General features: G+C 52.1%; 1 protein-coding gene across 2 annotated transcripts in view; it reads right to left on the reverse strand.

Moving 5' to 3' along the window:
- Positions 1-14,417, reverse strand: part of ADPRS (ADP-ribosylserine hydrolase) — a 34,740-nt gene extending 20,323 nt beyond the window's left edge. The window contains exon 1 of one of the 2 annotated variants that reach the window (XM_068109590.2): positions 14,199-14,417. In XM_068109590.2, the coding sequence (XP_067965691.1) occupies positions 14,199-14,352 (154 nt within the window). In that variant the 5' untranslated portion in view covers positions 14,353-14,417. Of the gene's footprint in view, positions 1-13,754; positions 13,808-14,198 lie in introns of those variants that run through there. The other variant, XM_068109591.2, reaches the window with a different exon arrangement.
- Between the last annotated feature and the right edge of the window lie 427 nt (positions 14,418-14,844).

Here is a 14,844-nt window from a genome sequence, read left to right on the forward strand (position 1 = left end):
GCGCCCGTGTGGCGACTACCGCCGCCTCAACGACGCTACCACCCCCGACAGGTACCCGATCCCGCACATCCAGGACTTTTCCGCCCGTTTGGCGGGACGGGTCATATTTTCCAAAATTGACCTGATACGGGGATACCACCAGGTACCTGTCCGGGCGGCCGACGTCCCGAAGACGGCCGTCATCACGCCGTTCGGCCTGTTCGAATTTTTGAGGATGCCGTTTGGCCTCAAGAACGCGGCCCAGGCGTTCCAGCGCTTAATGGACGGCGTGCTGCGCGACCTGCCATTTCTTTTCGTCTATCTGGACGACATCCTCGTCGCCAGCACGTCCCGCACCGAGCACCTCCTCCACCTCCGAACACTGTTCGGTCGCCTCAGCGAGCACGGCTTAATTGTCAACCCGGCCAAATGCCACTTCGGCACGACGACCGTTGACTTTTTGGGCCACCGCATCACCAAGACCGGGGCCGTGCCGCTGCCGACCAAGGTCGAGGCCATCACCACGTTCCCGCGTCCCCGTTCCATCAAGGCCCTACAAGTTTTTTTTTTGTTTTTTTTGCATACAAGATCGAGGCTCGTGAAAGAGCGAACATTAATCACACAGAAAGACAAACAGACACATACAACAAATAACATCGGGAGCGGTAGACAAGATGGGGAGAGAGGGGGAAGGACACAAACAAAACATTTGAGAGCAGGGACCGAGAGACATGGAGACATCGAGAGATCTGTGGGAGGGAGAGGGTTTGGGGGGGAGGCATGTGAAGGGGGGGGGGGGAGGGGTGGGAGAGGTATAAACATATGTACACTGCCAGGACTTCCAGGAAGGAAGTTGGAATTTCAAACAAGGTGGATCTGAGGTGAATTAGTGGGGGTAGAAAAGATCAAGGTTTTGGATGGGGGAAGATAAGAGATGGTGGTGAACAGCTGTTTTAAAGACCTGGAGGGAGGAGTGGGATTGAAGGTAGTGTGGGAGTTTGTTCCAGAGGCGGGAGAAAAGAGGAATGAAAGAGTGAAGGTGAGCAGAGAGCCGAGATTTCGGCAGTTTAACCATCAGAGGGTTGCTGGCAGATCTTGTGCGACCTGTAGGAATATTTGGGGGACAGAGCACAGAGAGAGCTGGGGGAGCAAGGCCGGAGAGGAGTCGGTAGAAGACAGAAAGACCACCTACCTGCCTGCGGTGAGTGAGTGAAAGGCCCTCAGAGATAGCTTCATCGCGGGAGATTCCAATGATTTTGAAAGCTTTGGATTCAACAGCGTGAAGCCGAGCCAGGTGTGAGGCAGGAGCACCAGCCCATAGGGGAGAACAGTATTCCATTGAGCTGCGGATGAAAGCCTTGTATGTGGTGAGGAGCTCAGGTGTGCCGAGGAAGGACTTCGCACGACGGAGGATGCCCAGTCGGCGACTGGCTTTGGAGGCCAGCTTGGAAATGTGGTTTTCCCAAGAAAGATCATGGCAGATAGTGAGACCCAAAAGCTTGAGCGACAGAACTTCTTGGAGAGGATTGTTGAGAAAGTAGATGGGAGGGTTGTCCAGTCAATCTTTTCGGAGAGACATAGTAAGAGAGTGAGATTTGTCAGGATTGAAAGACATGTTCCACTTGTTTGACCAGTCTGTGATTTTGTCCAGGTCTTCAGAGAGAGAGGAGGCTGCAGACTGCCGATCTAAGGGAAGAGGAATGCAGCGGCAGAGAGTGGAGTCATCAGCAAAGAGATAGAGAGGATTTTCCAGAGAGTCGGAGAGATCATTGATAAAGACCAGAAAAAGCACAGGGCCCAGCACACTGCCTTGGGGAACTCCAGCCTGAACAGGAAGGGGAGATGAGAGAAATCCATTCAGGGCCACACGTTGACTACGACCAGAGAGGAAGTCCACAAGCCATGCATGGAGATTTCCATGGATACCATAGGAGGAGAGTTTGGTGAGCAGAGCTGGGTGCCAGACCGTATCGAAGGCACGTGATATGTCAAGGGAGACAGCTCTGATTTCCTGTTTGGCATTGAGGACCTCCATCCATTGTTGAGACAGCAGAAGCAGCATGTCCAGAGTAGAGTGACCTGGTCTGAAACCAAATTGATGATCAGAGATCAAGCCATTGGAGAAGAGGAAAGATTTCATATCCGAAGCAATGATGGATTCCATGACTTTGCTGATAATTGGGAGCAGGCTGATTGGTCTGTAGTTGCAAGGATCTGTTTTTGCACCTTTTTGTGTAAAGCGGTAATGTTAGCTGATTTCCAGGATGCTGGCAGATGACCTTGAGCAAAAGATAGGGTGAAAAGAACAGAGAGAGGGTGAGACAGAGCGGCAGAGCAGGATTTTAGGACCCGTGGGCTGATGCCGTCTGGTCCAGTTGCAGAATCAGAGTCGAGGTTTGACAAAAACTCCTCCACCTTGTCAGGAGAGAAGGACACAGATTCAAGGAGCAGTTGGGTTCGACTGGGAAAGGTGGGAACAGAGAGAGATGGGTTTGGGACGAAGGATTTTGAGGCAAACACAGAGTTGAGGCATTCGGCTTTGTCACGTGCGATGTCAACTGTGTGGCCATTTGAGGTAAGGGAGGGGATGGAGGGGGAACAAACACCAGAAACGGATTTGACCAGACGCCACCAGGATTTGGAGGAATGAGACAGGTTTGAGAGTTCATTCTTGAGTGAGGAGAGATAGTGCTTCCTGGCACTCCTGAGGGTAGACACACACTTGTTCCGAGCTTGGTGGAAGGAACTGAGATTGCCTTCAGTTGGATTAGCCTTCCAAGAGGCAAAGGCAAGTTGTTTCAGGGCAACTGCCTCACCACAAGATTCAGTGTACCGTGGACGGGAGGAAGGGTAAGACAACTGAAGGCGAGATGGGATAAATCTGTGCATGAGAGAGATCAGTTTGCTTTGGAAGAATTCCCAGGAAAAATTGATGTCAGAGGCAGTGGAGATGGGAGACCAATCCAGACGATTGATGGCTGCTTGAAGACCGTCCCAGTTGGCCTGAGTGAAATGCCAGACTCGTCGACGCTGAGGAGGCTCTCTGAGAATGGCCAGAGAAATGTCCACTTTGACAAGCACATGATCAGAAGAACCGATTGGAGCAGAAGAAGAGCAGCAGACATTAGCAGGGAAGTTTGTCATAACCAAGTCTAGAAGAGAAGATACTCCATTGGCTGAGATCCGGGTCGGGAAATTGACAGATTGTGTCAATCCCAGTGAGTCACAGAAGTCCTTTGCTGAGGTGCCATGACTGGTGAGAGAGGAACCCACACCCAACCAGGTGGCATGATGACAGTTGAAGTCACCACATATGAGGAAGAGAGAGTTGGGATGAGTGGATAGAAGTTGGTCCATGTTGTCAGACAGTGAAATGTAGATGGAGTCATCACTGTTTGGGGGACGGTACAGAACACATATGAACAAAAGGTGGGAGCGGAGAGGAAGCCGTAGCCAGAGGTACTCCTGGGGGTGAGGAGGAAAGAGGGCAGTGCAAGGAGAGTGAGGAAGAGAGTTTTTGATAAAGATAGCCACCCCACCACCAGGCCGAGGCTGAGGTCTATCATACCGGAGGAGGGAGTAACCAGGAAGAGATATTAAGGAATCAGAGACATCTTGAAGGAGGAAAGTCTCTGTTAAGCAGATCAAGTCTGGATTGTCAGAAGCAACCTGTGTGGAGAGATCAGTCAGGTTTGAGCGAAGGCCCCGGATGTTTGAGGTCCATACCGTTAATGACGGTCCATACCGTTAATTCCTCGGCATGGTGAATTTTTATCACCGATTCGTGCCCCGCGCTGCTCAGCTCATGTGGCCCCTTTACGAGGCCCTCCGGGGCAAGCCGGCCAAGCATGACATTGTTTGGTCCGCGGCCATGGACGCGGCCTTCGCGAGCGCAAAACGGGCCCTCGCCGACGCAACGCTGCTGGCTCACCCGGTGCTCAACGCGCCCATCGCCCTCACTACGGACGCCTCCAACTACGCGGTGGGCGCCGTCCATGAACAATGGGTGGACGGGGTTTGGCAGCCACTCGCTTTTTTCAGCCGGCAGCTCCGGCCGAACGAGTTAAAATACAGCACGTTCGACCGCGAGCTGCTCGGTCTATTCCTGGCCGTTCGCCATTTCCGACACCTCCTGGAGGGCCGCCCGTTCACGGCTTTCGTCGACCACAAGCCGTTGGTCTACGCAATGGCCAAAGTCACGGAGCCGTGGTCGGCCCGCCAGCAGCGCCACCTCTCCGCCGTGTCGGAATTCACCACGGACATCCGGCACGTCGCCGGCAAAGACAACGCTGTGGCCGACTGTCTTTCTCGGGCCAGCGCGAACGCGGTCCACCTCGGCGTGGACTTCGCGCTCATGGCGGCCGACCAGACCACCGACACCTCGGTGCAGGCCCTCCGGGCGGCGGACACGGGCCTCCGCCTGGCCGACATCCCCTTCGCGGGCACCGTCCTGCTCTGCGACGTCTCCCAGGGCCAGCCTCGCCCCATCGTGCCCGTTTCCTGGCAGCGCCGCATCTTCGCCTCCATCCACGGCCTTTCTCACCCGGGCCGGAAAGCTTCTCAGAAGCTGGTGTCGGCGCGTTTCGTCTGGCACGGCCTTCGACGGAACGTCCACGACTGGACCAACGCCTGCACGGCCTGCCAGCGGGCCAAGGTCCACCGCCACACCCAGGCCCCGCTGGCACCTTTCACCGTGCCTGCACGGCGTTTCGACCACGTCCACGTGGACCTGGTGGGTCCCCTGCCCCCATCGCGGGGGTTCACCCACCTGCTCACCATGGTGGACAGGACCACCAGGTGGCCGGAGGCCGTGCCCCTCACCTCCACCACCACCGCCGACGTGGCGCAGGCGTTCATCGCCACCTGGGTCGCGCGCTTCGGCGCACATCTCGTCCGACCGCGGCCCACAGTTCACGTCCGAACTTTGGGGCTCAGTCGCCCGCTCGTTGGGGGTCACGCTGCACCGCACCACGGCCTACCACCCCAAAGCCAACGGGTTGTGCGAGCGGTTTCACCGCTCCATGAAGGCCGCACTCATGGCCGGCCTTCAGGACGACGGTTGGACCGACCGGCTGCCGTGGGTCCTTTTGGGCCTCCGCACGGCCCCCAAGGAGGACCTCCGGGCGTCCGCCGCCGAGCTCGTCTACGGCCAGCCGCTCCGCGTCCCGGGCGAGTTCGTGCCCGACGCTACCAGTCCCTGGTCCGCCGCACACCAGCGCTCGGACCTCCAGGAGGCCGCCCGCCGATTTGCCCCCGTGCCGACGTCCCGCCACGGTGGCCCCCAGTCCTACGTCCCCCCGGCGCTTCGCAAAGCGGAGTACGTCTTTGTGCGTCATGACGCGCACCGGGGGCCACTCCGGCCGCCGTACGACGGGCCCTTCCGGGTCCTGCGACGGGGCGACAAGTCCTTTGTCGTCGACGTTGGCGGCCGGTCGGACCAGATCTCTGTGGACCGCCTCAAACCGGCGCACATGGACGTCGACCGACCACCACGGTTGGCCCTTCCTCCGCGGCGAGGCCGCCCCCCGTCCACAGTTCCCCCCGCTCGACCACCCACCACCACGTCGGACCCCTCCCCACGACCCTCCAGGGGTCGCTTCGGCCGGGTCATCCGGACCCCCCTTAAATTGACCCTGCCGGTGCAGGTCGATTCTGGAGGGGCGTGTGTAGCGGTTACCGCTGGATGCACACAATCGCCTTGCACCGGCCAGAACACGGCCAGACGCGCCTCTCCCGGGCATGCCCGGACTCACTGTTCCCGGGCACGCCCGAACCTCCCGGGCACGCCCGGTCTCGTCTTTCCCGGGCATGCCCGCTCTCGCCTTCCCAGGGCTCGCCCAGAGCGTCCGGGCATGCCCGCTATCGCCTTTTCAGGGCTCGCCCAGAGCGTCCGGGCATGCCCGCTATCGCCTTTCCAGGGCTCGCCCAGAGCGTCCGGGCATGCCCGCTATCGCCTTTCCAGTGCTCGTTCAGAGCGCCCGGGCACGCCCAGCCTCGACTTGCCAGGCCGCAGCCAAACACGCCCGGGCAGGTCCAGACTCGCCTTTCCAAGGCTCGCCCTTGACACCCGGGCATGCCCGGTATAGCTTTTGCCGGGCAAACTTCCCGACATAAATGTGTATATATATTGCTGCCCGATAAACGGGCTTTGGTCAGAATACCTGAGCTGTTTTGTTTCAATAAAGCAACTCAGACGAATTCCGTCTTTGGTCGCGTCACTTCTTTCGACTCGCGTTGGAGCACAGCTCCTTCACATTTTTATTTAAATAAAATTTATTCAAAATTTATTGAAATAAAGTTTTCCACTCGACTCTACTCTACAGTTAATTTAAATATAATTTTAATATATGCAAGTTACATTAAAGAAAAATCAATTTGCCCGTCCTTTCTTTGACAAGAGAGTCTACTAGTCAACAGACTAGCAGTCTGTTGACTAGTCCTCGTCTTCCTCCTCCACCTCGTGGGCCTTCTTGAGGATTTCGAGGTTGCCCTTCATGAAGACGAGGGCCTCGAAGTTCGGTGCAGCCAGGGCCGACCTCTTAGGCCTGAGGATGTCGACCGCCGGGTTGTGGATGTCGCTGTGCTGGGACTGCTGGTTTGCGTCGCTCGTGTGCCTGTCCCTGGCACTGCCGCTGGGCTGGAGAGTCAGAAATCTCTCCATCTTGACGTTATTGCCGCTCTAGCGTCCAATAAAATATTCAGTTTTCACTTATTATTCACTTAAATAAATATTCACAATTCTAGAGTAACGGCTCAGGCTAACAGCTGATTTGGCGAATCGCGATGCGCTTTAATTTTTCGGTAGTCCGCTTACGCTTATCCGCTTCGGTTTCCGAGGGTTGTTCCGATTCGCTTATCCGCTTCGAAAACGTTAGTCCGCTGCAGCGGATAAGCGGATAAGCGGACTTTCGAAGCGGACCGCCCACCTTTGCAAATCTGTCCACAACCTTTTGAGATATCGTGCTCACATACAAACAGACACACAGACAAACACGGGTGAAAACATAACCTCCATCCACCTTTGGTAGTGGAGGTAAATATACGACTCTAGTTTCTGTGTAAGGACTTTGCTAACAGGCCTGTAGTCAGAGATCCATTTTTGCACCATGTTTGTGTATTGCAGTGATGTTGGCTAACTTCCAAGCAGGCCGTGCCATTTGCAAATATGATGAAACGTGCGAACGACCCGATCAACTTGTTTTTGCTGCAGAACCTGCTGCCCGGAGAACAACCACACCCTGAGCTAGCAAGCGGTGTAACCCGGTGTCGAGGAACTCCCAAGAAGACCAGACCACGGGAATGGAGGGGATAATGGCTGCGTGCTTGCATCGATGGCAGACTGGGTTACATATACATATGCCGAGTTCTGCGACAGTTCTAGTGATGGTTTGTCACATGACGCTTTAACTGTTAAACACTGGAGGTGGGAGAGCACAACGGCGGGGCGCGGAAAGGTATCCTACCGATTGGTCATACTCCTGTAGGGAAATGGGAAGCAGGGATGGATGAGCAAATAGAATGTAACAAAAAGGGGAAATTGTGTAATACAGATGATGGCTGTGGTTAAATGGGGACATAAAATATCATGGCAGAGGAAGAAAGACATGAGATGGTGATGAGCTGCCACATTGATTGGACTGGGGAGAATGGAAGATTGCAGGAAGTTGATTTCACAACTTAGGGAAGATAAATGAGAGGAGGTAAGAGTGAAACATTTTTGAATGAAAAGGTTAACGGGGTTAACTTTGAGAGGTTAACGAGGATGGAGTGACGGAGCAGCGCGCGTATCCCGGTCGGGCCGATGGCCGAAAAGGGCAGGTGGTGCAACACCTGATAAGAGCTCATAGTAAAGGAAGAAATATTTTCAAGATAATAGATCCATGGAAAATTGACCATTCCAGCCTTGATTGATCCCTCGATGGTTTGAGCACTTGCCAAGCCTTATCAACGAGCCGTTCCTCATCAACGAGCCGTTCCTCGTCAACGAGCCGTTCCTCGTCAACGAGCCGTTCCTCGTCAACGAGCCGTTCCTCGTCAACGAGCCGTTCCTCAACAACGAGCCGTTCCTCGTCAACGAGCCGTTCCTCGTCAACGAGCCGTTCCTCGTCAACGAGCCCTTCCTCAACAACGAGCCCTTCCTCAACAACGAGCCCTTCCTCATCAACGAGCCCTTCCTCAACAACGAGCCCTTCCTTATCAACGAGCCCTTCCTCATCAACGAGCGCTTCCTCATCAACGAGCGCTTCATCAACGAGCCTTCCTTATCAACGAGCCGTTCCTTGTCAACGAGCACTTCCTTATCAACGAGCACTTCCTTATCAACGAGCCTTCCTTATCAACGAGCCCTTCGTTATAAACGAGCCCTTCCTTATCAACGAGCCGTTCCTTGTCAATGAGCCTTCCTTATAAACGAGCACTTCCTTATAAACGAGCTGTTCCTTGTCAATGAGCACTTCCTTATCAACGAGCCCTTCCTTGTCAACGAGCCCTTCCTTATCAACGAGCCGTTCCTTTTCAACGAGCCGTTCCTTATCAACGAGCCTTCCTTATAAACGAGCACTTCCTTATCAACGAGCTGTTCCTTGTCAATGAGCACTTCCTTATCAACCAGCCGTTCCTTGTCAACGAGCCCTTCCTTATCAACGAGCCTTCCTTATCAACGAGCCGTTCCTTTTCAACGAGCCGTTCCTTATCAACGAGCCTTCCTTATAAACGAGCACTTCCTTATCAACCAGCCGTTCCTCGTCAACAAGCCCTTCCTTGTCAACGAGCCTTCCTTATAAATGAGCACTTCCTTATCAACGAGCTGTTCCTTGTCAATGAGCACTTCCTTATCAACCAGCCGTTCCTTGTCAACGAGCCCTTCCTTATCAACGAGCCTTCCTTATCAACGAGCCGTTCCTTTTCAACGAGCCGTTCCTTATCAACGAGCCGTTCCTTATCAACGAGCCGTTCCTTATCAACGAGCCCTTCGTTATAAACGAGCCTTCCTTATCAACGAGCCGTTCCTTCTCAATGAGCACTTCCTTATCAACCAGCCGTTCCTTGTCAACGAGCCCTTCCTTATCAACGAGCCTTCCTTATCAACGAGCCGTTCCTTATCAATGAGCCGTTCCTTATCAACGAGCCCTTCGTTATAAACGAGCCTTCCTTATCAACGAGCTGTTCCTTGTCAATGAGCACTTCCTTATCAACCAGCCATTCCTTGTCAACGAGCCCTTCCTTATCAACGAGCCTTCCTTATCAACGAGCCGTTCCTTTTCAACGAGCCGTTCCGTATCAACGAGCCGTTCCTTATCAACGAGCCGTTCCTTGTCAACGAGCCGTTCCTTTTCAACGAGCCGCTCCTTATCAACGAGCCCTTCATTATCAACGAGCCGTTCCTTGTCAACGAGCCTTCCTTATAAACGAGCCGTTCCTTATCAACGAGCCCTTCATTATAAATGAGCCCTTCCTTATCAACGAGCTGTTCCTTGTCAATGAGCACTTCCTTATCAACCAGCCATTCCTTGTCAACGAGCCCTTCCTTATCAACCAGCCGTTCCTTGTCAATGAGCCCTTCCTTATCAACGAGCCTTCCTTATCAACGAACCATTCCTTTTCAACGAGCCGTTCCTTATCAACGAGCCGTTCCTTATCAACGAGCCGTTCCTTATCAACGAGCCTTCCTTATAAACGAGCACTTCGTTATAAATGAGCCCTTCCTTATCAACGAGCCGTTCCTTATCAACGAGCCCTTCATTATAAATGAGCCCTTCCTTATCAACGAGCCGTTCCTTGTCAACGAGCCTTCCTTATAAACGAGCACTTCCTTATCAACGAGCTGTTCCTTGTCAATGAGCACTTCCTTGTCAACGAGCCGTTCCTTGTCAACGAGCCTTCCTTATAAATGAGCACTTCGTTATAAATGAGCCCTTCCTTATCAACGAGCCGTTCCTTATCAAGAGGCGTTCCTTATCAATGAGCCCTTCGTTATAAATGAGCCCTTCCTTATCAACGAGCCGTTCCTGATCAACGAGTCCTTCGTTATAAATGAGCCCTTCCTTATCAACGAGCCGTTCCTTGTCAACGAGCCTTCCTTATAAACGAGCACTTCCTTATCAACGAGCTGTTCCTTGTCAATGAGCACTTCCTTGTCAACGAGCCGTTCCTTGTCAGCGAGCCTTCCTTATAAACGAGCACTTCCTTATCAACGAGCTGTTCCTTGTCAATGAGCACTTCCTTATCAACGAGCCGTTCCTTATCAACGAGCCCTTCCTTATAAACGAGCCCTTCCTTATCAACGAGCCTTCCTTGTCAACGAGCCGTTCCTTGTCAACGAGCCGTTCCTTGTCAACGAGCCGTTCCTTGTCAACGAGCCGTTCCTCGTCAACGACCCGTTCCTCGTCAACGAGCCGTTCCTTGTCAACGAGCCGTTCCTTGTCAACGAGCCCTTCCTTATAAACGAGCCCTTCCTTATAAACGAGCCCTTCCTTATAAACGAGCCCTTCCTTATAAACGAGCCCTTCCTTATAAACGAGCACTTCCTTATCAACGAGCCGTTCCTTATCAACGAGCCGTTCCTTATCAACGAGCCCTTCCTTATAAACGAGCCCTTCCTTATAAACGAGCCCTTCCTTATAAACGAGCCCTTCCTTATAAACGAGCCTTTCCTTATAAACGAGCCCTTCCTTATAAACGAGCACTTCCTTATCAACGAGCTGTTCCTTATCAACGAGCCCTTCCTTATAAACGAGCCCTTCCTTATAAACGAGCCCTTCCTTATAAACGAGCCCTTCCTTATAAACGAGCCCTTCCTTATCAACGAGCCTTCCTTATCAACGAGCCCTTCCTTATAAACGAGCCCTTCCTTATCAACGAGCCCTTCCTTATCAACGAGCCCTTCCTTATAAACGAGCCCTTCCTTATCAACGAGCCCTTCCTTATCAACGAGCCCTTCCTTATCAACGAGCCCTTCCTTATAAACGAGCCCTTCCTTATCAACGAGCCTTCCTTATCAACGAGCCCTTCCTTATCAACGAGCCCTTCCTTATAAACAAGCCCTTCCTTATAAACGAGCCCTTCCTTATCAACAAGCCTTCCTTATCAACGAGCCCTTCCTTATAAACGAGCCCTTCCTTATCAACGAGCCCTTCCTTATCAACGAGCCCTTCCTTATCAACGAGCCCTTCCTTATAAACGAGCCCTTATCAACGAGCCCTTCGTTATAAACGAGCCCTTCCTTATCAACGAGCCCTTCCTTATAAACGAGCCCTTCCTTATAAACGAGCCCTTCCTTATAAACGAGCCCTTCCTTAAAAACGAGCCCTTCCTTATCAGCGAGCCCTTCCGTATAAACGAGCCCTTCCATATAAACGAGCCCTTCCGTATAAACGAGCCCTTCCTTATAAACGAGCCCTTCCTTATAAACGAGCCCTTATCAACGAGCCCTTCCTTATCAACGAGCCCTTCCTTATAAACGAGCCCTTCCTTATAAACGAGCCGTTCCTTATCAACGAGCCGTTCCTTATCAACGAGCCCTTTGTTATAAACGAGCCCTTCCTTATCAACGAGCCGTTCCTCGTCAACGAGCCCTTCCTCGTCAACGAGCCGTTACTCGTCAAAGAGCCGTTCCTCGTCAAAGAGCCGTTCCTCGTCAACGAGCCGTTCCTCGTCAAAGAGCCGTTCCTCGTCAAACAGCCGTTCCTCGTCAACGAGCCGTTCCTCGTCAACGAGCCCTTCCTCGTCAACGAGCCCTTCCTCGTCAACGAGCCGTTCCTCGTCAACGAGCCGTTCCTCGTCAACGAGCCGTTCCTCGTCAACGAGCCGTTCCTCGTCAAAGAGCCGTTCCTCGTCAAAGAGCCGTTCCTCGTCAACGAGCCCTTCCTCGTCAACGAGCCCTTCCTCATCAACGAGCCCTTCCTCATCAACGAGCCCTTCCTCATCAACGAGCCCTTCCTCATCAACGAGCCCTTCCTCATCAACGAGCCCTTCCTTATCAACGAGCCGTTCCTTATCAACGAGCCGTTCCTTATCAACGAGCCCTTCCTTATCAACGAGCCCTTCCTTATCAACGAGCCCTTCCTTATCAACGAGCCTTCCTTATCAACGAGCCCTTCCTTATCAACGAGCCTTCCTTATCAACGAGCCGTTCCTTATCAACGAGCCGTTCCTTATCAACGAGCCCTTCCTTATCAACGAGCCCTTCCTTATCAATGAGCCCTTCCTTATCAACGAGCCCTTCCTTATCAACGAGCCTTCCTTATCAACGAGCCCTTCCTTATCAACGAGCCTTCCTTATCAACGAGCCGTTCCTTATCAACGAGCCGTTCCTTATCAAGAAGCCCTTCCTTATCAACGAGCCTTCCTTGTCAACGAGCCGTTCCTTATCAACGAGCCGTTCCTTATCAACGAGCCCTTCCTTATCAACGAGCCGTTCCTCATCAACGAGCCGTTCCTCATCAACGAGCCGTTCCTCATCAACGAGCCCTTCCTCATCAACGAGCCCTTCCTCATCAACGAGCCGTTCCTTATCAACGAGCCCTTCCTTATCAACGAGCCGTTCCTTATCAACGAGTCGTTCCTTATCAACGAGCCGTTCCTTATCAACGAGCCCTTCCTTATCAACGAGCCGTTCCTTATCAACGAGCCCTTCCTTATCAACGAGCCGTTCCTTATCAACGAGCCGTTCCTTATCAACGAGCCCTTCCTTATCAACGAGCCGATCCTTATCAACGAGCCCTTCCTTATCAACGGGCCGTTCCTTATCAACGAGCCCTTCCTTATCAACGAGCCGTTCCTTATCAACGAGCCGTTCCTCATCAACGAGCCCTTCCTCATCAACGAGCCGTTCCTCATCAACGAGCCGTTCCTTATCAACGAGCCGTTCCTTATCAACGAGCCCTTCCTTATCAACGAGCCGTTCCTTATCAACGAGCCCTTCCTTATCAACGAGCCGTTCCTTATCAACGAGCCCTTCCTTATCAACGAGCCGTTCCTTATCAACGAGCCCTTCCTTATCAACGAGCCGTTCCTTATCAACGAGCCGTTCCTCATCAACGAGCCGTTCCTTATCAACGAGCCCTTCCTTATCAACGAGCCGTTCCTTATCAACGAGCCCTTCCTTATGAACGAGCCGTTCCTTATCAACGAGCCCTTCCTTATCAACGAGCCGTTCCTTATCAACGAGCCCTTCCTTATCAACGAGCCCTTCCTTATCAACGAGCCCTTCCTCATCAACGAGCCCTTCCTCATCAACGGTTTTGAATGGAGTGCTTACTGGAGTGTTTAAGCCACTTGGTGAGCACTCTACAAGACATTTGATAACTGAACACACCCCAGGTAATTGTAATGTTAACAGAACAGGTAAGGGTGATGTTAACAGAGCAGGTAAGGGTGATGTTAGGTAAGGGTGATGTTACCAGAGCAGGTAATTGTGATGTTAACAGAGCAGGTAACGGTGATGTTAGGAAAGGGTGATGTTAATAGAGTAGGTAAGCATGATGTTAACAGAGAAGGTAAGCATGATGTTAACAGAGCAGGTAAGTGTGATGTTAACACAGCAAGTAAGCATGATGTTAACAGAGCAGGTAATCGTGATGTTAACAGAGCAAGTAAGCATGTTAACAGAGCAGGTAAGTGTGAGGTTAACAGAGCAGGTAAGTGTGATGTTAACACAGCAGGTAAGTGTGATGTTAACACAGCAGGGGTGTGTTCAGTAATTCAGTTACCAAGCAGCTCGCTAGCGCTTGCCAAGCCAGCCGTTCCGTATTTACGGTTATGAAGTGCTTGCTTACCTGAGTGTTTAAGTAACTTGGCGGCGTCTGGAGGTATCTAAAGTAAATACTCCTGCGAGACATTGTGGTTTGTGTCGTTTACAAGATTATAAATGGGGTTACCAGCATAGGGGCCTCAAAGTCAAACCTTAAACTCAAAGTACAATTTTATTATTCATGTTTAACTTTGTTTACAGTGAAGGAATATTATAATAATAATATAAACAGTCAATTCTGTTTTGTAACAATTCATCGTTATCATCAATCCAAGGAGCAGACCGTGATCACGTGTTCATGAATGAAGCTTCCTCGGTCAGTGACGTTTTTTATTTCTATTGTGGACATGTACAAGTCCCAAGCGTTTGTCGTCCGTGTCGACAAACTAGTCTTTGTTAACGCATGAACTGAGGGACAAAGCCGAGCGAACAGTTGTACAAATGCCGCGCACGTTACGTCAGTACGTACCGCGCGTGTCCCGTTCGTGCAGAGCCCGCACGTCCGCGATCAGGTTCTGCATCCGTACCCGCGACATGCCCTCGTACTTGCTCCCGATACAATCACCCAGCACGGCACCCACGAGGCTCGCACGGAACCTGAAGCGACACCGCACGGCGTCCATCACGTCCACACCTCACAAGTCACAACACACCACACCACACCACACCACAATAATCATATTTCACCACCGTTTTGGATTTACCTACAAATAATCGGTTTAATATGTATACAAGAATTTGTCATCACTTACCAGTTAACTTAGAAACGTAATTTATACTGTTTATGCCAGATGAAAAAGGGATGAAAGTACCACCCGAGCTGAATGCAAACAACTATATACACCTGTGGAGTCGTCACTTGGAATGCCAAACACCCCACAATGAAATCCACAACCACTCACCCACCACCATCAGTACCACACCACCTGCCTCCCACCCACCACCTATCCACCATCATCAGAACCACCCTAACCCTACCCAATTATAACCCCACATACTCCCCATGTACCTCCCACCGAATCCACCAACTTCCAACCCACTCCCATCCACAGCACACATACCACCAACCACCATCACCCAATTTAATTACATTACAATGTACTATTTTGCTGCCA

This window comes from Myxine glutinosa, chromosome 3, assembly GCF_964187855.1.
Source record: "Myxine glutinosa chromosome 3, kmMyxGlut1.1, whole genome shotgun sequence".
Taxonomy (NCBI): Eukaryota; Metazoa; Chordata; class Myxini; order Myxiniformes; family Myxinidae; genus Myxine; species Myxine glutinosa.